Source organism: Nothoprocta perdicaria, unplaced genomic scaffold, assembly GCF_003342845.1.
Source record: "Nothoprocta perdicaria isolate Ctin4 unplaced genomic scaffold, notPer1 scaffold_0, whole genome shotgun sequence".
Taxonomy (NCBI): Eukaryota; Metazoa; Chordata; class Aves; order Tinamiformes; family Tinamidae; genus Nothoprocta; species Nothoprocta perdicaria.
In genome coordinates, this window is record NW_020454092.1 from 1,528,610 (window position 1) to 1,552,055 (window position 23,446).

At 38.6% G+C, this 23,446-nt stretch overlaps 2 protein-coding genes across 5 annotated transcripts; one reads left to right on the forward strand and one right to left on the reverse strand.

The window, feature by feature from the left end:
- The first annotated feature begins 18 nt into the window (after window positions 1-18).
- Window positions 19-13,484, forward strand: FASTKD1 (FAST kinase domains 1). Of its 4 annotated transcripts, none has more exons than XM_026047438.1 (15): window positions 19-49; window positions 746-1,239; window positions 1,829-1,897; window positions 2,876-3,001; window positions 4,033-4,431; window positions 4,811-4,921; window positions 5,793-5,924; window positions 6,891-7,371; window positions 8,272-8,386; window positions 9,114-9,242; window positions 9,577-9,708; window positions 10,830-10,943; window positions 11,252-11,384; window positions 11,851-11,965; window positions 12,943-13,484. In XM_026047438.1, the coding sequence occupies exons 2-15, from the start codon at window positions 905-907 to the stop codon at window positions 13,030-13,032; spliced, it is 2,481 nt and encodes an 826-aa protein (XP_025903223.1). In that variant the 5' UTR covers window positions 19-49; window positions 746-904; the 3' UTR covers window positions 13,033-13,484. The 4 variants fall into 4 exon arrangements, with proteins under 4 accessions (XP_025903223.1, XP_025903438.1, XP_025903304.1 ...); XM_026047653.1 differs by having other exon boundaries at window positions 9,159-9,242; XM_026047519.1 differs by lacking the exon at window positions 19-49 and adding an exon at window positions 286-317.
- A 2,332-nt stretch (window positions 13,485-15,816) lies between these two features.
- KLHL41 (kelch like family member 41) lies at window positions 15,817-22,995 on the reverse strand. The gene is made up of 6 exons (XM_026036528.1): window positions 21,871-22,995; window positions 18,874-19,031; window positions 18,676-18,783; window positions 17,776-17,961; window positions 16,331-16,477; window positions 15,817-16,042 (listed from the first exon to the last, which is right to left on the reverse strand). Exons 1-6 carry the CDS (start codon window positions 22,978-22,980, stop codon window positions 15,931-15,933), a joined length of 1,821 nt encoding a protein of 606 aa, XP_025892313.1. The 5' UTR covers window positions 22,981-22,995; the 3' UTR covers window positions 15,817-15,930.
- Window positions 22,996-23,446: the final 451 nt, after the last annotated feature.

Consider the following 23,446-nt stretch of genomic DNA (forward strand, 5'->3'; position numbering starts at 1 on the left):
GCCCGCCTCGTCAGCGCCGCTCCGCCCCCTCCCCGAGCAGCGGCGCGCGGTGAGCGCGGTGAGGGAGGCACCTGGCGGCGCGGGCGGCCGCGCGGGGCGGGCGGGCAGCAGGAAGTGCCGGCAGCTCCGCGCGTAGTCGCGCGGCGGGAAGGGGCCCCGAGCGCCTCGTGGGAGCGGGGAGGTGGTTTGGGATTCACTGTCGCAGGGGGAGGTCGTTTTTGAATCCCGGGAGCCGCCTCTGTGCGTCCCGAAACCCAGTTCTTCGTGTCCGGAATGGCGAGTCAGGAGTCGCGCGGGCTCTGGCACGAGATAAGTTGGTAAATCTTCCCTTCCCCTGTAGCTCTGCCTTATTTAAGCCGGTTTTAGTTAACGTTTTTGTTTGTTATAGCCATCCTCAATGGAATTCCAGATCTTACCCAAATCTGTTTGACAAGACAATAGTGAAAGACCATTTACTAGTTGCACACTATTTACAAAAGCATCCTTCAAACAAATGTAGATTTTTTTTCTCTCTCTAAAAATGGGCCATCCCATTCCCTGGAGGTCTCGTGCGAGGCCTGTGCACGAGGCCTGCGGCTCTTTACGCAGTGTAAGCGCTTTCCGAAGGGCCCGGTGCAGGTGGGGTGTTCGCATGGTCAGAAACACACCAGTGCCCCAGCTAAGGCTGACTGGGGACGAGGACATAGAGACATTGATTTTTAACTGGTAGTTATGACTGTATTTAACTGCCTTACTCTCATTACAGGTGCGTTATAACTGAATTCTTCTTAATATGGTAACTGTACGGGACAAAAGAAAAAACAAGCTTCAGTTTTTCAAATGCCCAACTTTGTAACAACATAGTTCACTGAAAAGAGAAGGAATCTTTCAGGACACTTTGAAGACACCTGAGAAACAAAACAAAATGCTTTGTTGGAGGCAGGTTTGCTCGTTCACACAAATATATCGCCAGGCTCGGACCCTGAGCAGTGACCTGCTTCTGAGCCAGATAAATGGCTGCTCCCATGAAGATGAACTCTTTGGTCTCGTTGGAAGGAACAAGGCCAGGCTTTCTGAAAAGCACGTGGGAAGTGCACTCAATGTGCTGTGGCAGTTACAGAAGAAGAAGCCACTTTCATTAAGGACTAGCAACTATATAAGAAATCACTCCCAGTTTCTTACTCTTCGCATTTTGGCAGAAAACAAAGTAGAGCATATGGAAAATGATGTCGTAGTGGACACCCTATACAATATTCTGAGGTAGGCAGTATTATGCTGACTTCTATATCATTTATCAAAAGTCAGTTCAACAAAATCCTTAAAAATAGACTGTTTAAAACCTTTTATTTACTGCAATATCTGATAAATGATTTTCTCCTAACTTTCCTATTGCTGGTTCATTTCTATGGTTAGAAAACTTTTCGCTGAGAATGTTACAGTGAAGATGTTAAATCCCATGCAAACTAGCCGTCCTCTTATGATGCTATATTTTGTAGCTGAAAAGAATAAGTCTAAAAGACTTTGTAGTCAAAATTCAGATCACAAACAGATTGTCCTCTCTGAGCTTCAGTGCTCTGTGGCCCATACAGCTTGCAAGCCAGCTTGCCTCGCTTTCTGTGTCTCAATTTTCCAGATACAAAACGATTAATGTTTTGCAATTTCAATAGGGATTGGATTATTAATGCATAAATTATTCTAATCTGTTTTTAGCTATTTTATGTTTGGATGGAGTGATAGAAATGTAAAACTGTATAATAATAAAAGGATGTTTATCTTTTACATAGCTAAAGCTATCTTCATAGCTTTAGAAGCAAATTTTTAAACTGTTTTGTCTTTGACTGTTCTGAAGGCTGAACGTTGAAGACCATGATTCTCTAGCAGAAGCTCTTGTTACAGAAGGGTGGAAAAGATTAGAAAGGCAAGTACTGTGCTGCTGTCCTCTTTGAAAGCTGTAAATTGCAAGTGTAGTTGCTTTACCTAAGAGTTTTCGAAGAGTATTTACGAGAGTTTTTAAACATTTTGCATGTGTTTTGAATGTCAGTTGTATTTTTGAAGGGTTTTATGAGTATAGGTGTGGTGGGTTTTTTTTTCTTTAGATGAATACTTTGAATATTGATGGTATTTGGGGCACAGATATTCAAGATGAAGTTTAAATCGTGCTGCAGTGGAGAACTGACACTTTAAGATTTTAAAATACGTTATTTGTATGGGTGTATGTGTTTGAAATAAGTTGGAAGTTCTATCATTTACAATTTAATTTTAGTACACACTTCTTGGTGTCCTACTCTCCAATGGGAATGAGGACTCCTTGCTTAATTTTAGTAAAAATAATATATTAATTAAAACCTCAGCATTTTCCCATTGTGTACTTTTTTTTTTTTTGGCTTTTGATGTTTTAGTTTTAGTTCTTTAATCTCTGGTTGCTGTCAAGAGCTAGTGTCAGTTTTGTCACTAGCATCACAGAATTCCTTGTTCTAGCTTAACAGGTGGGGCAGCTTGACAAGTAAATAAATGCAGTCTAGTCTGAACACAAAATTATATTCAAATAATAAATTGCTCAAATTCGTTTTAGATTTTTCACAATTTATGACTTGATAATTGCAATAAATTTTCTTATAGTGATCTGGCTAAACCAAAGAACTACCATGTTTTTTCAAAGCTCTGTACACCTGGTATGATTTGGTAGAAAATTTGTAGGTGTTTAAGTAATAGCTTTGTATATTTTAACTTACTTTGGCAAAGTCCGAAGTGTTGCCATTTATTGATATTTCGTTTTCATGTTTTGTAATTCAAATATAATCTTACCTGTTACCTAATTGTCGTATTTTTGCTTCTAGGTATTCACTAAAATTAAAAATTAAACACGCTTTCTTTCTCTATTTGATGTCTTTAACAGACTTAGTTTGCCAGCTCTATCTAAATTTGCACTGTGTTTATACAAGCAGCACATGCATTTTAGTCCCTTACTTGGCAAAATAGCTCATATTGTAGACACGAAATTGGATTCTATACAGGATATAAGGTAAGTGGGGAAGCAACATACCATGATACCACGGGGTTGTGCTCACTAAACACTTTGCCTGTTCTCAGCTGAAGGTAGTTCAGGGTTTGTGGAAGAGAGATGATTTGTGTAAGGACATTGGTTTTCATGGATGAATTCATTCAGGAGAATACATTTTCTCAATTATTTTGGGACAAACTTCTGTATAACCGATTTAAGAACTATTTTAAAAATAATGATCTGCTTACAATGGGGAAAAAGGCATCAGGTACTACTTTGCCTGATTGTAAATTATACTGTTTTTTTTTTTTTTTTTTTGAGAATTTAGATACTGCTGACTCACCAGAAAATCAGAAAATGTCTTTCTTCCATGACATTAGTAGTTTTTCTGCCCCAACGTGGATTTAGTTTACTACTGTGAATAGCAGTAAACAATCTCAAAACAATATTATTTTTATTTATCTTCAAAGCTTTATAAAATAACTTAAAAGCAGCACCCAGTACTAAAAGTCTTTTTTTGTTTGTTTGTTTTTTGTTCTTCCTTGCTTATATTCTCCCTGCGCCCTTCTAGCAAAGGCTGCTGTCTTTTGTTGCTTTAAACAGCACCGTTAGCTGTAGCTGAGGGTTGAAGGAGGAGGAAGCTGTTTATGAAATAGTCGTTAAATGGAGCTGCATTTCCTTGCAGAATTGGTCATCATTTTTTTCCCCGTTAATTCCTTAGGAAGGCAGGTTTTCTTCGAGAGTGCTCGTGATTCTTTTCTCAATTCTCTTTCTTGAGAGTTGTGAAATTGAATTTTCTATAGTTTTATTTTTTGCTGAGCACAAAAGATATTTTAAAAAATGTGAATGAAAGACTTGCCTTGGGCAAACACTTTCATCACAAATCTCTGTAAGTAGTAGTAGAAAAATCCCTAAAATTTCTCTTGAGACAGAAGTTAGTAACACCTTGACTAATGTGCCTGCTTTGGCTAATTTATTTAAGAAATCTAGAACCTAATACTGAGTATTCAATGTGTATGTGTGATGAATTTTCTTTTTTTTTTTCTCTTCAGGGTCTTGTCCGTTTTGATGATCAGCATATCTGATGTTGTCTCGCAGAGTTTTCGAGATCGACTAATACAGAAGGCCGAACAGCTCTTGGGGGCAGAGAGTGAAGTCCACTTCAACTATGCCAGGAGAATAGCATTGTTTCTTCAAAATATTAAACTGCCACATCGTCCATTGCTAGAAAAATGCAACAAAATTTTCCTCAAAAGTGCCTGCCATCTCGATATACACAATATTAGTCTTATTTTTGGACTATATGAGCAGCTTGATTTTGACAATGCTGAGTTCCGCTTGGTTGCTAAACAGTTGCTGTCCAAATCTATAGATGATTACAATGATCCCGAAACTTTTACAAAATTGTTTTTTGCTCTTGGGCCTATGGCAGAACCCGCGGTAAGAGAAAGGTAAATGTAGTCACATTTCTATTTATTTATGGCTCAACCCATTCTTGCCTGTTCATTGGTGGATTGTTTGGTGTCTTAGAGTACCTACATTTTTTTTGTTTATTTGCAAAAGTGCTTGGGTCACTCATTTCTATTATCAGAGCAATGCAAACTGATCTTATACATTTTCATCTTACCCATGCAACATGAATAGTTGTTTAGAAGAAGGGTATATAGAACAGAGGTCTCTAGTTTGGGGGAAATATGTTTCCACAAATTTCATAAAGTATTTCTTTTGGTACTTTTCCTTCTTTTCTAGACAAGGAAAATTGCTACAATGTTTATTGCAGATTTTCAGCAGCTTTTCTTTGTAAGATGTGTCTCTCGTTTTTCTCTTTAGGTTGCTGGCTACTGCAGTGAGCATGGCAGAAGAATTTAGCAGTTATCAAGTATTGGTAATACTAAAAACAATGCAGAAGATGAAATGTAAAAATTCTCATCTACTCCAAAAGTAATTTTTGATACTAGTAGAAAATTGTTTTCTCTACATAAACTACTTCCATTTAATATAGAAAACCATAATATCTAATAAACTGGCTGTGAGGGGTAGGTAGTTCTGTCTCTCATAGACATACGCTCTGTATCTAACAAGTTACAGACTTCAGAATATCACATCTGGCTGAAAGGATATGTAGCAAGTGTTACTGTTAACTGAAGAGACAAACGAGAAGGTAGTAAGAAGGTAAAGAATGTGTCCAATCTAACAAATCCTGTTGCTAACGTGAATTTTTTCTTTAGGAGTTATCACACCCTATTTTAAAATAATAGGTATTGCATCTTTAAGTAAGAATTTGTGCCAGATTTCCTGCAGGTTTCAATTGAGCAGGGTTTATAGAGAGGTAATAGCTTTGATACACTGAAGGGAAATTGGTAAGGTTTTGGATCTTGAAGACTGCCATCAAATTTGACACAGATGCAGCAGAGGTAAGCACAATTTGTGGGCAACAACTCCGTGTTGTAGCTGCATGAACCAAACAGATCCTTGGGGAAAAAAAGCAGGAGTGTGGTGTTATTCGGAAGACAAGCAAATTCATGCTTTTTGTTCTTGAACCTCACTGGCTGAACAAAGTCTTGAAGAGAAAAATACTGTCTATACATCTAGCCCTGTCTTCTAGCTTTAGCCCGGCCTAACTGCAGCAACAGAATACCATCAAAATGACTAGGATGGAGTGGAGCCCAGGTGTGTGCAGCCCTCCACTTGGGTACCATGCACTGTGGGACGGCTCTTCTTCCTGTGAGGTTCTGCACTTGGTAATGTCTTCCACATTAGTGTAGTAATACTACTTTTTCTGTTTGTATTGTCTTTTTCTATTTGTATTCAGAATGGCTTCTATTCTGCACAAACATTTGGATAACTATCATACATTACAGTTGGTAAGGCTAACACAGTACTTGGTATTGTTACATTGCCACGATCTGGAGCTGTTTGACAAACTAAAAAAGTTGCTGTTTGGGTAAGTGTGTCTATTTGGTAAAGTAAAGGCCTGGTTAGTTTAAGTATTAAATGGTTGTCTGCTTGGTATTTTAAATATCAAGATGTTAAATTGTATTGTTTTGTTTCCATAAAATACAAAAAAGTAACAAATTGTGAAACCAGTTTGATTCTGTTAAACCTAAAGTGGAGGTTAGGACAAGATTATAGTCTTGTCTATAGCCTGGCAGTTATCAGCTAATAAATATTATAACATTTCAAATAGATCCATTTCCTATTGCAGTATAATGACATTCAGCAGGTAATTTTGATATTTTATAGGGAGAATATGTATTAATGACTTTGAAGTTTGAAGGAACAGGTAATAAATATGCAATAAGGAGGCTGTAGTCAGAACAATTGAAAGTACAAAGCAGAAATATTCTCGTTTTGACTGAAAAACTTTCAAGTTAGGTTTCAGGGCTGAACAGTTACCACTCAGAGAAGAAGCCACCTCAGGAGTCAGGGCATGGAGATTTGCCATGACTCTTCCACTGCTGCATCACCCGTAGAGGTGCATGAACATTTTGTTCTTGATACGTTTGTGTTCCTCAAGCAGCATCCAGGTCTCTTGCAGAGAAAAAAATAATTTTCCAGTCACTGAAATTACCTGGGTCCTAGAAAAGCTGCAGAATCTGCCCTTGTTAAAGACTTCTCTGTTTCATCAATGGCACTTGAAGCATCACCAACTGACTTAAGAAACAGCCTCTGCTCTGATGTTTTTAAACTTTGAATTAATTAGAAGGATAAAATAATTTCAGAATGAAAAAAAAAATGGTAGTAGTAGTTCACACAGTTGCTATGTCGTTCAGTTCCTACATCTTATTTGGGATGATGAGCAACTGTGACTTCTCAAATACAAATTTCATGTGCATCACATTTATTTATTTAAAACATTTGTACTTTTGTCAAAACTGATGTTCTGTCCTTATTTCTGTCTTTCTTCCAGTTTTTTAAAATCTAGTGTTGTCCCTGCTGATATAGCAGCAATAATTCGTGTTGTGGCCATGCTTCCTTCCACTCAGGTGGAGGAAATCCTTGTAACGAAAGCGGCCGCGGTTCTGCCCCAGTGCAGGCTCCCCTGCTTGAACTGCATCGCCGCCGCTCTTGTCAAGTGGAGCCATCTCGGGCAGCTGCAGAGCCCCCCGGAGCGGGGTGCCAGGCTGCTGCAGGAGCTGAACCGCTGCGCCTTTGCGCGGCTTCGGGGAGCCGGCAGCCTGCACCTTCTGCTGGAAGAACTGGCCTATGTGAACGGTGACTGGTTTGAAGAAGTCCTCTGTGGAGAAACCATGGCTGCCTGTCAGCGCTTGGTGGACCAAGTCACGTTTGCAAATGTGCTCCAGTTTTCTTTTTTTCTTATGAAAGCAAATCACCGCTCTGTTTCACTACTTGACAGAATAGCTTCTGTGACTCTTCAAAATATAGACAAGGTAATGCTTGTTTTCCTTTATTCTACTGTTTAAGTTATTCAAAAGAAAGAACAGGTTATTAGTGAATGAAACAGGATTCAAACTCCAGATAAATGGAATTTAATGTTGTTAACTGGAGAGTGGCATTTTCCTGAACTCACTGTTATAAGTGAGAGTGGGGATTTTGCTGAAGTGTAGAGAAGAGTTACAGTGTTTTTTAAAGGATTTCTTCAGTGCAGCTGATTTGAAGTTCATCACTGTTATATGTTCAAGCTGCTATTCTTCTGTATATATTATTTTACACTTCTTTTAAATTTTCCTTTCTTATATTATTATTCAGTCAGTGTTAGAAAGTCAAATCCTTGGCATTCAGTTTTACATTTAGTCATCTTAAAATATTTTTTTCTTAACAAAATTGCATCACATGGGGTTTATATTTTCATAGCATAGTTTTTCATAGCATTTTCATAGCATAGTTTTTGTGGGGATCTCCCCAGTAGTTTGTGTCCATGGTAAAAATTACTGTGTTTTCTTTATATCTTTTTCCTCCCTTTTATTCTGGTATTTATATAGCAGACCTTCTATAACATCCTGTAACAATTTAGTTTATTTGGGAATCTTTAATTGGCAACATTGGTGAAAGTTTGTTAAAATCTAAGCATACAGTAGCATTTGAATCTTCTACATCAGATTTTATTTTTTAGCAATGTCTGCAGTTTAATGTTTTGTTTTGTTTTGCATTTTTATATACATTTTTGTCCAGAGGAAGCTGAGAAATGAAAAGGTTAAAAAAAAAAAAAAGTTTTAAAATAGCTCATCTAGTGTAAAGACTTCCAGTCTGAATGGATTATAAACTCTTTCTATTTTAACAGAATATTAGAATATTTTACAGTGACTTAATTTAGAATTTTCTTATTGCAGATCCATCCCTTGGAAATATATTTTATCCTCCAGCTTTTCTCTATTCTGAACTATGACCCTCCTGCTCCTGAAGAGTTCTTTGAGAACTGCATCCAGCATCTTATTTCTAACTTGAGTAAGTGCATTAGCTGATGACGTGATGATATCAAATAAGTAAGTCTTATTGAAAGATATTATTGGTACTGGCAAAAATGGTGTAGAATGGCATATTTTTAAGCAAAGAAAAAAAGTGCATTTTGTATGTTGCCATTGCAGCATTGACGATTCAGTATATGTTTCTGTTGGGTTTCCAAACTTCAATTTTATAAGAGGTTAATGCTGTTGATAAGGGACTAGCAAGGCATCCTGAATTCTAATATAAAGACAATAAAAATTCTGCTTAATTGGCTATAGTGCTATTGGAAATAATTGTTGCAGTGTTCCCCAGGGAATTATCATTTGGAAAGAGCAAACATTTTATGATCAATCATTTAAAAAAAATGTACGGGTAAAATGTAGAGAGACTCAGAATTATTTTGGCTGATGATACAGCCTTGGAGAACTGCATGAAAATTTGTTGGGTACCAAAATATTGCAAAGTTGTCCCTTTTTAGGACTAACTCATTCCCTCTTGCAAGAATTGGGAAGGGTTACCTTACACCTTGCTGCAGCCGTGCAAAGGTATATCTGGTAGAGAATTCCTCCATCCTGCTTCTAGTTTTATGTTATACACCAAAGTTCTTTATGTCCATTTAATACGTGAAGAGAGAAACTTGGATGAGTCACTGGGAGGGGTGAGAACATGGCAAGAGCTTTCAAGTTGGCATCATTTGTTGCAAGATAATTGTGTTTGTCTTTTAAAGGTTGTTTTGAAACTCACCACTTGGTGCTGCTTGGTCATGTTTTAGCAGTGGCTGGCTATTTCCCTCCAGTTCTGATCAAGATGATATTTAATGTCCCTTTCCTAAGCAAATTGGATGCTGAGCTTGAAGGTCAGTATCTCGCTCTCTGATGAATTTGGTTATGTAGTATTTAGCATAAAAATGGAAATGGCACCTATATGTGAATGAGAAGTGGAGTAGTAGAGTTGCTCTATTGTAGAAATTGTCTCCTGGAAAGATTCCTCTGTATAATCCAGTTATTTTTTTGAGTGCTAAGAGGGAAGCAATGGACAAAAACTTACGTTTTGTTTTAAAAATACTGACATATGCTACAGATGATGTTTCCAGATGGTTATATGTCCGGTAAAGAATTCAGCCGTAGGAGTTTTGCCTGGTGGACCGGATTTTCCATGTTTCAGCTCACACCTTATTTTGTTTAACTCAGTCCTGCCTGACACCTCCAAGCAGAAGGTCCGCTTGTGCCTCATGAAACTGAACAGAGCAGTCTGCCTGGAGTGCCCCGAGTTTCACATCCCCTGGTTTCACGAGCGCTATTGCCAGCATGTCTTGCTTACAGGTAAGTAACTCAGGAGAGGAAAAGCTTCCCTCGCTGCCAGTAGTTACAGTAGTCTGCTAGACACTTCATTTGTACTAAAAATGAAATACTAACCCTAGCACACGTAGCAGCTCAGACATACCTTGCTATCCATGGAGGATGTGTTCCTGGAAAGCATCCCTGCCTGGGAATGTTGTTGTAAAGCAGTTTTTCCTATGACAATTAATGTGGGGGGAAATTTCTACATAAAAAAATACTCACAATTTAAATACATGGCAACAGTATGTATGGCACGGTGAATGGAGAGGCCAGAACAGGATCACCAGGACTGTCAGTTGGATAAGGTGCTGTTTTCAGAATAGACCCCTGATGCCTGCTTCCTTTAAAAGATTGAACGTTTCACTGAAGTCGTTCAGCGTGAGCATTCTTGCTGCATCCTTTACAATTTGTTGTCTGCCTCAGAAGAATCAAGACTGAGGGACAGAGAAATAGGCTAGTGGTCGAGTGTTCAGTGTCATGAGTGAAGAAGCTGAGATTTTTCAAACACTGATCTGTTCAGAAAATCCAAATCCAACTGTTGCAAGCCCAGAATCTCCTCTGTGTATTTTTCTGGTACTACTCTGCTGTCTACCAAACCCAGCCACTTTATCTCTGAGACTGAAGATGGTTTGCAGAGCAATGTATGAAACAGTCTGTAATAGATAAAGAAGCGGAAGATAGTGTGATATACATGGAATAAATGCTCAATAACTAAATGCCCATTTAACAATCTCAATGTGATCAAAAGCAAACAAAATCAAACAGGTGAAACCTGAAAATTGTGTTGCTTGTGGCATGTGAATGGGAAAATGTCTTGGAGTAGAAACTTGTGATTTACATGAGTGTAGCTGGGCAAAATTTGCTCTCCTTCCTTCTGTCTTTTCCTATCACCTTAAATAACTGGCAGTTTATGCTAGTGGACATCTGCCACTTTCCATCTAGAAGCTGATCACATGGTCTCTAAATTTGTGATCAAATAACACCAGGTATGTGTGGAAAAGCTTTTGTCTAGTAGGCTGGCTGTCAAAAATATCACTAATTTCAACTTGAGAACTTCAGCTGTGGAAGTGTTGATGCATGAACTCTTTATTTTCTCTTTGTAGGCAGTAGAAGAACAAGTTCACTGCGACGACACGTTCACAAGATGCTGGCAGAGATCTTAGGAGGAAGCCATTACACAAAAATATCTGTTCTCACACCATACTGCTATGAAATAGGTGAGCAGGTAACCCCATAAAGGTTGCTAGAGGCTTGTGCTACTATTATGGCTGAGGTTAGAATGCCCCTGAGGATGCAGATGCTAAGGTCACAAGGTATCACAAATAAGAAATGTTGACAATTTGTATAAAATACAGTATTTTAAAGTTCTAAACAATAATAAATGGGTAAATAAATAAATTGGGTATTTCTAATTATTATTACTTTTTCTAAAGTAAAACACTCCACAGGTCACATTCATTTTCTTTTTATAACAGCATACTGGATTTTTGTTGTGGGTTTTTTTTTTTTTTTTTTTCCTCCACAGATTTTGAATGTATTCTGGATGAAAATAAAAAACCTCTTTCCTATATGGCTCAGAATATACTTTTGGGCGATACGGAGGGAATGCATTCAAAACATGACATCAAGGACATGGCTCTACCACCAGGTGCTCAGAGGTTAGTACATGAGCTACATTTTGAGTTTAGACCACATTGTTGATGCTTATATCCTAAGTCATTGTTGCAGCCTGTATTTATTTTTCTGTTTCTTTTTTCCAAACTCTTTATGAGGTTTTAGCCTCCCCAGTGCAGATAGGTCTTCTTGACATCTCATTTCATGAAATGGAAATATAATTTTCCTCCCACTTTTTCAAATGATGCTTGGAAAATGCTGGTTAAGCTGGTTTTACCATTTGAACCAAATGCAGATACAAGAAGGAAGTGCTTTTCTGAAGCACGTGAAACTCAAGCATCTGTAGATAATTACAAGGGGAAAATACCTTGTCTAGTTTCAGTAATTGTTTCATTTTTCTTTTCCTAGGAGCTGTGACATATCTAGTAATAACTTTACTGCAACTATCAATCCTGTTTTTTGATATCTAGGGAAAACCTAAAGTAAAACACATCTTTATTTTTTTTGCAGAATTGCCTTGGAATTTCTTGATGCAAAGGACTTTAGCAAGGATTCACATCACTTGAAAGGAGAATCTGCAGTGAAAAAACGACACCTGGAAATGTTGGGATACCGGGTAGTTCAGGTCAGAAGTCAACAATGTATGCTGAAAATTGATGCACTTTCTTTGACGTAGTTTCTTAAAGGTAGTTCTCTTGCAGTGATTAAAAGTGCCTGCTGGACAAGAGCAAATTTGGATTGGCAGAGCAGATTTTCAAGCTGTTTTTGAGGTGATGCAAGCACTGTATAGAGCTCATACCTTCACTAAAAGCCCTTACAGCAAACTAAAGTCAAAATATCTTAGACTTGCCTTATTGCAGCATATTCACAATCTCCACATAGCCTGAGTGAAGGAGAAAGAGTGAAAGAGGCATTTCAGTTCACATCACCAAAAGTTTTCATACTAGAACAAAGTGGTACATATGTACACACTGACATTGAACCCTTGCGGTTTGTTTTGGTTTACATTGAACCAGAACCCTCCAGGGTAGACAGAGCCGAGTACTGGAGGCTCATGAAGGCCCGTGCTCCTGTGTATGTGGTCAGGGCGTTTCCTACTGTAGTTTGAACAGAATTCTTCTGTAACCCTGAGGATTTTTTGTTTGGCTTTTTTTTTTTTTTTTCTTTTTTTTTTTTTCCAATGGATAAACATCCTCTCTCATATTCTCTGACACTAAATGTTAAGCTTCTGATAGACTGTTTCCACTTTGATACCCCAATTAACAAGACAAGCTATAGTGATTGGGGATTTTTCTCTCTATTTGGGTTTCAAAGCACCTCAGGTGGGAGAGGGTTGGGGTTTGTCACTGCTTGTGTTGCATGGGTATGTGCTTTGCATCTCTGCAACTCTTACAGCTTTTTGGGGAGAGGAAAAAAGAAAAGATGGAGAAATTAATCTTGTAAGTGTAATGGTAAGCCTAGATTTTAGAAGGAACACAGATGATGATATTTTAAAAGTGGACAATAGTAAGTATCAGAGAGCCTTTCTCAGATGCTCACAAGGTGTTGTGTGCCTTATTTCAGACAATAGCAACATTAAGATTATATGACTTTGTCTTGCAGATTCCTCATTTTGAATGGAATTCTATGGTTCTGTCAACAAAAGAAGCACAACTGGAATATCTGAAAAAGCAACTCTATGAAACACAGTGATGCACAAGACATGTAATCAGTTTATCTTCTTGTACACCTGAAATATGTAGTTTCCAAAACCTCTTTAGGAATTGGCTGGACCAAGGTTTGCACAAGGCATCAGGTATCAAGCAATGTAATCCTGAATTTGCTAGGAATTGTAAAAGTCATAGTGGGTCAAAAAAATGCAATAAGGATGTTTAAAATCTGTGGAAGTTTAAGTTTAGTTTAAGTATATGGGTCTGTGACAATGCTGCCATAAAATGACATTATTATCTGCTGAACTTGGCCTAGGAGTCAGTTGTCTGCACAGGATCCTGCTTTTATATAGACAGGCTTGAAGTAGCAACTGTGGAGCACAGGGAGGGTAGCAGTGGTTGTAGCTGAGTGAGCAGTGATGGACGGTTGTGTGATTGAGCTGTTTTTGAGGTGTCACTCTGTGCCAAGCCAGGTATGTTTAAATCATGTATGGATAATATTATAAGTATGCACAACTGGAGGGATGAAAATTTACTATGAGCGAATTCAGAAAGTATATCTATCTTGAAAAATCTAAATGTAAAATAAGTGTTTCAATAAAATGTGCTGCTTTTGTTACTGTGCAGTCATTTTCTTGCTAAATGAAATTAGCAAGTGCTAGTGTGGATGGCGAGTGATCTGCGTGAGGAGTTTAGTCAGAGCAGATGGGAAGGTGGTGGTCCGTATAGTAAGGGAGAAAAGAGTGAAGAAGGCCCAGAGTAAGTAGCCCCGTGCACTAGGAGCTGAACAGTGCTGGCCAGGCCTTAGGCTTGGCCTTGCCTCTCTCTCTGCACAGACAAAGCACATGGTCATTCAAAAGCTAGAATTGCTGTTCAGCCAGCAGGGGTTTCTTTTCCAGATTTCCTTATGTATCAGTTTGTATTACCATAGAATGCAGAGGGCTGCATCCAAGCAGGTTTTAAAGATCTCCAGAGGAGGAGACTACAGAATCATACAACGCTTAAGGTTGGAAGGGACCTCCAGAAGTCATCTAGTGCAACCTCTCTGCACACTTAGGGTTACCTAGAGCATGTGGCACAGAACATGCAATTATGTTGCATTAGACTTAGGATGACCACTTTATTCACAGAAGAAATCTTTTAGAGAGGTACTCTATAGAAATGGTGGGTGTGCTGTACTTCAAAAAACATTGAAGGCACTTTTACATTTTTGGGCAAAGCATCTACTAAGAAATATGTGTCTTTGCACTGTGACAGTGACAACAAGCTGCAGATCACTAAAAATGACACCATTGACTGAATATTTATAGTTTTTAAAACAATGTTTAATTGTTACTAGTTAAAAGCTTTAACATGAAAAAAAGCATTGGTTCTTTATTAGGTGGAAAAGTCAGAGAATCACAGAATATTTAAGGTTGGAAGGGACCTCTAGAGATCATCTAGTCCAACCTTCCCACTCAAGCAGGCACACCTAGAGCATGCGGCACAGGGCAGCATCCAGGCGGGTTTTGAAGACCTCCAGAGTAGGAGACTCCACAACCTCCCTGGGCAGCCTGTTCCACTGCTCTGTTACCCTAACAGTAAAGAAGTTGCTCCTCACCTGGAGACGGAACTTCTTATGCTCCAGCTTGTGGCCATTACCCCTCGTCCTATCGCTGCCACCAGTGAAAACAGCCTGTCCCCTTCCTCCCTGCATTCTCCCTTCCTGAACTTATATTAATCATATCCCCTCTGAGCCTTCTCTTCTCCAGAGAAAACAGGCCCAGCTCACTCAGCCTCTCTTCATACAAGAGATGTTCCATTCCCTTAATCAAGGAAGCAAGTTTGAAACTTGAGCAAGTTTGCAGATGACACCAAGCTGGGTGGAGTGGCTGACACTCCGGAGGGCTGTGCTGCCATCCAGAGGAACCTGGACAGGCTGGTGAGTTGGGCAGAGAGGAACCTCATGAGGTTCAATAAGGATAAGTGCAGGGYCCTGCACCTGGGGAGGAATAACCCCAGGCAYCAGKACAGATTAGGGGTCGACCTGCTGGAAAGCACCTCCACGGAGAGGGACCTGGGAGTCCTGGTTGGCACTAAGTTAACCATGAGTGAGCAGTGTGCCCTCAGGGCCAAGAAGGCCAATGGGAAAAGTCCTCTCTGCTGTGGTTATGTGTTGATGATCATTTATTCTAAGGCTTTTCACTAATGCTTTTTTTTAATGCTTTCAGATCTCTGAGAAAGATTTTTGTTTAATTTTTGCTTTAGAAATAAGTACAAAAGCGTAAAAAAAAAGGAAAATCCTTGTTACTAGAAGGCAAAACACAGCAAGTGAATCTCCAGAGCAATTAACCTTGTAACTTTTTCTGTCTTGCTCAGAGCTGAGCCATGAATCTAACTTTAGTGGAGCTTGATGTCTCTTAGGCTACATAATATAGCCTATTTTCAATATTCACTTCAAAATCAGATTAGTTGTTTTTAAAAGGGTCTAATGAAAATACTTTTTAAGATCTGCCTAAAGAATGTAGGATTTACATACATTGCTGAAGGAGGAAATCAGGCTATACAAACAGCAGTTAGAACAAAGTTAAATACAATAATAGGTAGTTAACAATTGAGTAATTCCATAGCATCGTAAATTGGAGAGTAACCTCCAATATCCTGGCTTGTCTGGGTGAAAGGCATTCTAATTTTATCACTTAATCCCAGGAGTTTTCAAGTTCACAAATTATCAGTGAACTTTTTGTTTATTCTAAAAAATGTTTGTCAGAATTGTTGAGGTTTTTAAACTTTAGCAATAATTCAATTCTTGTTGATTAGTTAGTAATTATATTAAGACTTGGATAGAATAACTAGTACATTGCTACAAAACTTTGTACAATTTGGGGATATTCTCATGCAACAAAACCAGACAAGTCTATCAAAACTCCCTCACCATATCATATATTTTCCAGCATTTTATTTACAGTTTTGATAGTTTGAATAGATTTAAGCGTGTCGCTAGGCAGGAGGCTCCAGTAGCATAGCGGATCTCTTTGAGTATGCCACTCCATTCCTTCTTCTCGTCATCATACCTGCATTTAACAAGATGAGGTCAAAACACAGCTTCTTGACATTGGACACTTCCCTCCTAACCATGAAATGGAGAATAATCCACGTGTTGCAAAAGGCTGTAGCAACCACATGATGCACTGTGCAGCAGGAGAGGGTTACTGTCTTCCACACCAGGAGAGAGATGTTCTCACCATGATGCTTCAGCGCTGCTATCATCATTTAGATATGGATTTTACTCTCCAGTGTCTAGAAACCTACAGGTAAGTTGCAGCCTTCCATTAAGAAAGTATAATCAGAGTTAAACTTACTTCCATATGTCAGTGACTTCACTGGGTGCAAATTCTTTAGTTTCAAGCTGAATCATTGCGAAACCTCCAATAGCATATAAAGATCCATTTAAGGTGACTAAACTGATAGAACTTCTCTCTTGGGGAAATTCAGGCATAAGCTCCCACCTAAAACAAAAACAACCAAAAAAAATTCATCAAACACATGAAGACCATCTGAAACTGAATGCACTAAACCACAGCTGTAGCTGACATAAGTGCAGGTGCTAAGGACTATTTGACTGAAACTGTTTAGCAGAAGGAAAAAGAATTACTGAGATTTAGCAGCAGTGACTTCTCCTTCTCTGTCCCCACAGGGATGTGGTGTGTAAATACAAGTCTTTATGTGACAGATTTATACCATGATGAAATCCCCTATCAGAGACCTCTTTTTACAGATCTCCTGGTTCAAAGTCAGTAAGAGGCTTTAGAAACGTTGCTCCCTTTGCAAATTTCATCTCTATTGTTGAATTGTATAAGCAGATCTCATTTAACTTTTTTTTAGGGGTAGGTATGAAATTGATAGGTACAGTGCTGCTCTTCAGTGAGGACAACACAAGCAATGTGTTTGATAGTGATAGAAGAGGTTATTAGCAAACAAAATAGAAGTACATTCAAAATCACTTTACAAAATGAGCTATTAAAATAAAGCTTTACAGTCATTATTTGAAATGAGTGTACAGTTGAGCTGTGAGGATTGATAAGAATCAAAAGGAAAACTGAAGTAGAAAATGAGACAAAGATACTGAGAGGAAAAAATCATAATCATTTGGGGGATGCTGACTGCAAAGTACTCTGGCCATAATGACCTAGTAAGCAAGCTGCTTTCAGCTTTTGATTTTCTTCAGTACTCCTTTGTAATAGTTCAGAATGTGCTTAAAATCTTTTGTTTGCAAAACTCATGTTTGCCATGAAAAAAAGAGTGAGCAGGAAGACCCTATAAGGTAAGGTAGTACCCAGAGACCATTCAGCTAGTCCTTTCCAAGCACCTAATTTCTTGTGCTGTGGTTTTGTTTTTAGTACAAACAGTTTTCAGTACTGTTTAAACTCAATTAAGCAGCTCTTCCACTTCTCCCACATTATGCCAGCACATTTGTTTATGTGGTTGTGTGGCTAAATAAATTGAAAAAATAATCAGACTGAAAACAAACAAACAAATGAGAGAAAAGAGAAAAAAAAAGTGTGCTATTTTATCTAAATGAACTCTTTTTTAATCTTAGATAAAAAAAGGAGTACGGCAGCAGGAAAAATCTTGGAGATAAAGAAAAAAGATTTTTTTGAACTGCTGTTGTTCCTAAGAGGTATATGTAGACTAATTGTCGTAGGGGAAACATAGAGACCTAAACACCTTTGTGATTTATCTCAGAGATACTGAAAGTCTGGATGATAAAACGCTTGCTTAAAAAGAGCTAGTACGTTTCACTCACTTATTGGTGGTCAGATCAAAAGCTTCAACAGCTGCAGTAAGGCCTTCTTCAGTGACACCACCCGCAATCACAATCTTGCCCTTATGGATCGCTGTCCCGAACATTGAGCGAGCCACTTTCATGGGAGCCAGATCTCTCCAGTCTCCTTTCTTGGAGTTGTACACAAATACTCTGTTAGTACATTTCCTGCAGAGAGAAGGGAAAAGCTGTGATCATTTCTGGTGAAACGTTTAATAATTGCATTCCAAGGACAAGGACAGGACTTTGACAGGTCTAAAACACTAGTGGTATCCATAGAACTAAACCAACTGTTAAGTGCTGCTGACACAGGGCAGTAATTTGCACTGTATCTTGCAGGAAAAAAACTACGTCCTTTTCCTGGAGTGTTTCATTCAGATGGGTCTGGGGAAGAAAGGTATCAGAGAAATGTAGGGGAGAAGAATGTTTTTCCAGAAGTGAAAATAAATGTGTTCAACAGTAACTTTTCCAAACGTCTAGATACAAGAAGTTGTATCTTTAGCCCAGCTAAGTGTCCATGCAGGAAGATTTACTTAATTCTTTTTAGACCATACATATATACATAAAAACACACTTTTGTGCATGTGTGTGTACGATTATATGTTTGTCCGGTATATGTACTATAAATAAAGACATTGGCTTAGAGGGGTCATTTGCATGGCAGAGCAGTACCAGAGTGAAGTTGAAGGCATATTGGAAGTCACTGTGTCATAAACAGATGTCCAACATAATGTGTTGCCCATTGCCAAATCTCTGGCTAACTTAACCCACAGATACTAAAAATAAAGCAAATGCCTTTTTTTTTTTTGCCTGTGAGAACACATCATCTGTAAAGAAACAACCCCTGCTAGAAATTGTCATTAAAAGACTTGAGAGACTCACTTGTCATCAGTTTTTCCTCCAAGAGAATATATTAATCCATTATTTGAGATAGTAGAATGGCCATATACTTTGATGGGAAGCTTTTTGACTTCTCCCCATTTTATTGCCCTGGAAAAGGAAGACAACAATTTTAGCACTTTCAGCCAACAATGGATTATTTACATGTCCTCATTGGCATAATTATTCAATGAAACATACACAGGATCATAGCACAGTACTGAATCTAGAGACTCCTCAGTGCGAAGGTCCTTGCCTGCGATTACATAGATTTTGTTGTCTGATTCTCCCAGCCCAAAGAGACACCTGGCTGATGGCAGCGGAGGAAGGGCAAGCCACTCACCAGCAATGTTATCCAGCTGAAAGAGGATCAGAATAGAAAGTGTTAGGAAAGGCAAACAAGAAAAAGCAACACACTGAAAAAACTGCTCCACGGAAAGAAAGGTTGGTGCACTCAGTGTCTGAACTACCTACCTGTCCATCCGTTCAGGTGAGGAAGGACAACTCTATCCATCTGTGCTTCAGGGAGACCCAATAGAGCATCATGCCTCTCTCTGCATTTGTGCTCCCCTAAAGTGTTTGCTGCTTTGATCTCATTTTTCAACTTCCTTTTCCTGCCTCAAGGTCCCCCAGTCTTAAGTGTTTCCCATTATACATTTTAAAGAACAGATAGTTCTTACCCTCTCTGAAGGGAGCAGAAGCTACTGCCATGTCACACCTATAAATTCAGCAGTTTATACTAACTAGTATGAAGAGACATGCCAGCCACCTTCATACTTTTCCTCTTGATGATCAGGAAGCATTACACCTGAAATGGCACGCATGTTTATTTCACAAGACCTGCAGCAAAAGAGACTGTGTCTAGAGACTCCCAAACACACCTGTGATCCCTGGAGGTGCAGTGAGGAAAGGCTCAATTCCTAAGCAAGCAAGGCAGCCTTAATACTGATGTCTTGCCTAGTGATGTACCTCCAAGGCTGTCCCAATTCCTATTCAGGATGGTGAAAATACCAAAAAAAAAAAAAAAAAAAAAAAAAAAAAAAAAAAAAAGAAAAAAAAAAAAAAAAAAAAAAAAAAAAAAGGACAAAATCCACACAATGAAGTTTTTGTTTTGACCTGAGAACTTACTTTCAACTGACTCCGAATGCTCTGTAACATTTAACAAGAAATTTTAAACTTTTTCTTTCTTCCATTTTATATAAATTTGCTTGACAACGTCCAGGAAGGAAGGGAGTTTGCATGGATGCAAATGTGTGAAAAGGAGAGAAAGTTCATTCAAAATAATCAAATCTGGGTTTAGCTTAATGATGACTTTTCTCCAGAATTATGTTCCTTAGTTGACATCTCTATGAAAATCTCTATGATAAAATGCATCTCCCAGACTTCATAGACCACTCTCATTAGATAAGAACACTCATTGCAGCAGGGGAATTTAGTTCATGGACATAAGGTTGTTTGAGTAGCTAAATGTAGGTGGGATTACGAGGACGAGATGTACAGATCACAGCATGTTTGGTGGATCAGTCCTGGGGCTGGCCTGATACATCTCCGCATCTGCTGGGGTACTCAGCAGTTAGTCACACGTTTCTGAGACAGTGGTAGCCATGTTTTGTGCTGGTTTCTTAGCTGCCAAAGGAATTAGTAGCAGGAGTGGCAAAGGTGCATAAAATTAATTAGTAAGTGAAAGTCTTTATGGCACCACATTATCATTTCGGAGGAAACATTAGCCACAGGTAATGAAGTGTTTTACTGTGTGCAGTAGCAGCAGTGAGCAAGGCTTGAGAGGTGGCAAGCTGCAGAGCAGGACTGCAGGAAACGAGGATAGGTGTATAAAGCAGGGTTATGAAAATGTCACACTATCCACAGTACGTCTAGTGTCGGTCTGGAGGTTTAGTGTTTTGACTTCACGCCCCCCCCTTCTAGAATGCAGAATTCTAGAAGGACTGAGATTCGGATTACTCTGAATTATTATTCTGAATTATAGAAATTTTGACATGAATCCAGTGTTTCTATTGGAAGAATATTTCTGTAACAACTTCTGCATGTCAGTGATTTGTAGTTCACACCTACCTAAGGACATGACACAGTGCTAGTCCCTCTCTAGCAAAATGCTGCTTCCCTCACATGTACACCAAATTTCTCAAACTCTTTTATTGGGTTTGAAGATGGCAGTGAGCCATAGCTTTATATAAACACTTAATATGTTATGTTCAGTATATGAAGGCTCTAAAATTCTGCACGTGCTGCTCACTGTGCTGTATTTCCCAAGGACCTACTTGCACTCTTTTTAGGCCAATGTGCTTAAACAGGCACTTAGCCAGGGGCATGTTGCAGTTCAGCCTGAGCTAGTTTTAGTATCCAAGAATATACCATGTAACCAGCTATTAAAAACACTATAACAAAATTAGTTCATGGTAATAATTACAGCAGATTGTATTTTTGCTGACTATGTCAAATTTATCATAGTAGTTCTATTATATTTACACAGAATTAAAACGATATAAAATTACACTCAGTTGAAACACTATTTAGTATATTGACATTGACTTTGTCAAGAAAACAGCCTTCTACATGTGTATGTCTATGTATATGTATAGTTTTAGAGTACCATTAGCTTTTAAAATGCAAATATATCAGAATGGTTTCTGGAATTGTAGTAAAAATGGGCATTACTGTTAGCATAAAAAATATTTCAGATTTTTAAAAAAGCTGATCCTGTAAAGCATTCAAATTTACACTGAATTTAATGGAAATTCATGAAATAGATTACAAATCATTAGGCTTACCCTTATACATCTTTACCAATAAAAATCTGGTGCCTAAACTATGAAAACTAGTTCCTAGATAAAATATTATAACCATTCTTTTCTGAGATCTCACCCTCAGTCAAATCTTGAAAGAGAAAATACAAGTACCCTGGCTTCAGTGCGTATTTCTGAGGTAGGAATAATTCTCTACAGATTCTTCCTTCTAATGACCATAGACAGAGATAATTCACTTCTCACAATACACCTAACTTAAGCAGATATTAATGTGAGAGAAATCATAGCCAAGGGACTGCACTGGCCTAGGTGAAAATTGAGAGGAATACACATTTAAAGAAAAATCATAGGAAAGCTGTTTGGCATAGAGTGAAAGTACGTTTCAGTAACTCTTAGAGCACAAATACTATTGCACAAATAATGGCAAATTACATACCTGGAAGAAGTATGACTGGAAAGGCTGATCCTTGTTTTCTTCTTCCACATACAGTCCTCCAACAATATAGACCTGATTTTGTTTGGTGACTATGCTGGAATGATTTCTGGGAATCTGTTCTGCCAGGGCTGCGAGGTAGCATTCATTTTCAAGAGGATCATAAGCTACCGCAGCAGTGTCATTAACGAGAAGAATTAGGTCTTTGACAAACATGCCGTGCCGGGGAAGGTCATTTAAGTACCCAGGGAGTAAATCTTCATCTCCTACATCACCATTTACTTCCCCCTTGTTTGATTTTTCTGTGTTTTTACTAGGGTCAGGCAGTTTTCCAGCATAAGCATCCTTAATTATCTTTATTTTTTTCTGAAGCTCTGAGTTGCTTTTAATTATATCATCCTTCTCAACATGATCTTTGAAATACTTTTCTGGCATAAGACGAAACCGAATGCAGTCAAAAACTTCTCCCAGGCTCTTTACTCTGTTCTCCTTGTCTGTCCGAACCCATCTCATTACTGCTTCAAATACCAGTTCTTCTTTCTCTACGTTTAAGCTATCAGGTGTAATAATTGAGATAAGTTCATGGGGGGCAAGCTGCATGAAGTCCTCTTCTTTGCAAATCTGCAGAAAATGGTCTGAGACAAAATCACGGGCAGAAAATGCAAGTCTTGGACAGTCAAGCAGAAGCCCTAATCGAAGGATGGCCAGACAGTTCCCAACAGCAAGCCTCTTCTGAAGGTAGGAAACACACACAGTGAACACAGACGGGATCTGGAAGCGACTGGCCAAAGCAAAAATATCTTGTACATTAGAATCATTAAGATCAATACTTGCAGAATAAAGGTATTTGACTACCATATCCAGGACATTGGGGTCAACATTATCTAGAACTACCTCCTTCTTTTTCTCTTCATTTTGCTCAGATAAGAAGTACTCACGAAAATAAGGGCTACAAGCCGACAGAATCAGTCTGTGGCAAGGCAGGCTTCGGTCACCAGCTTTCAGGGAGCAATCTATAAACTTCTTCTCTTCCAGGAGTTCTTTGAGGCCATCCTGAAGAAGAGTGGATTGGTAAAGTCTGAGCTCTTCAGTAAGTTCCCTCTGAGAATCCATTTTGCTAAAATACTGGAAAGTGGGGGAGCAGAAAAGGTTGGCTGTGGTCTGCACAAAGGTCTGTCTGTAAAAAAGGCAGATCAATGTGCTTTGCCCAGCCTGAAGGCTTTGCAATTTAATCTTGCTAGCTAAATATAGGTACATACTCTTACAGGTCGGAATTTAGGGTGGATGGTGTGGAAAAAAAGAGTTGCTCTTGCAGCTGTCAAAGACTGAAAGAAGCAACTGTTGCTTTTAGTCACTATGGCCTGGTTCTGCCATCATTTTCTATGATGAATCAATGAGATAACTTGCAATGTAAGAAACTACTTGACATGAGTAAGGACACTAGAATATGATCCTCACTGAGATAACTATAAACAAGATTAGGAATACACGTTACAGAGAGTTCCTAAATAGAAATATTATTAATTGTCAGATGTAATGACTCTGCTCACTAATTCACACAAGTTGTCAGTGCATCTCA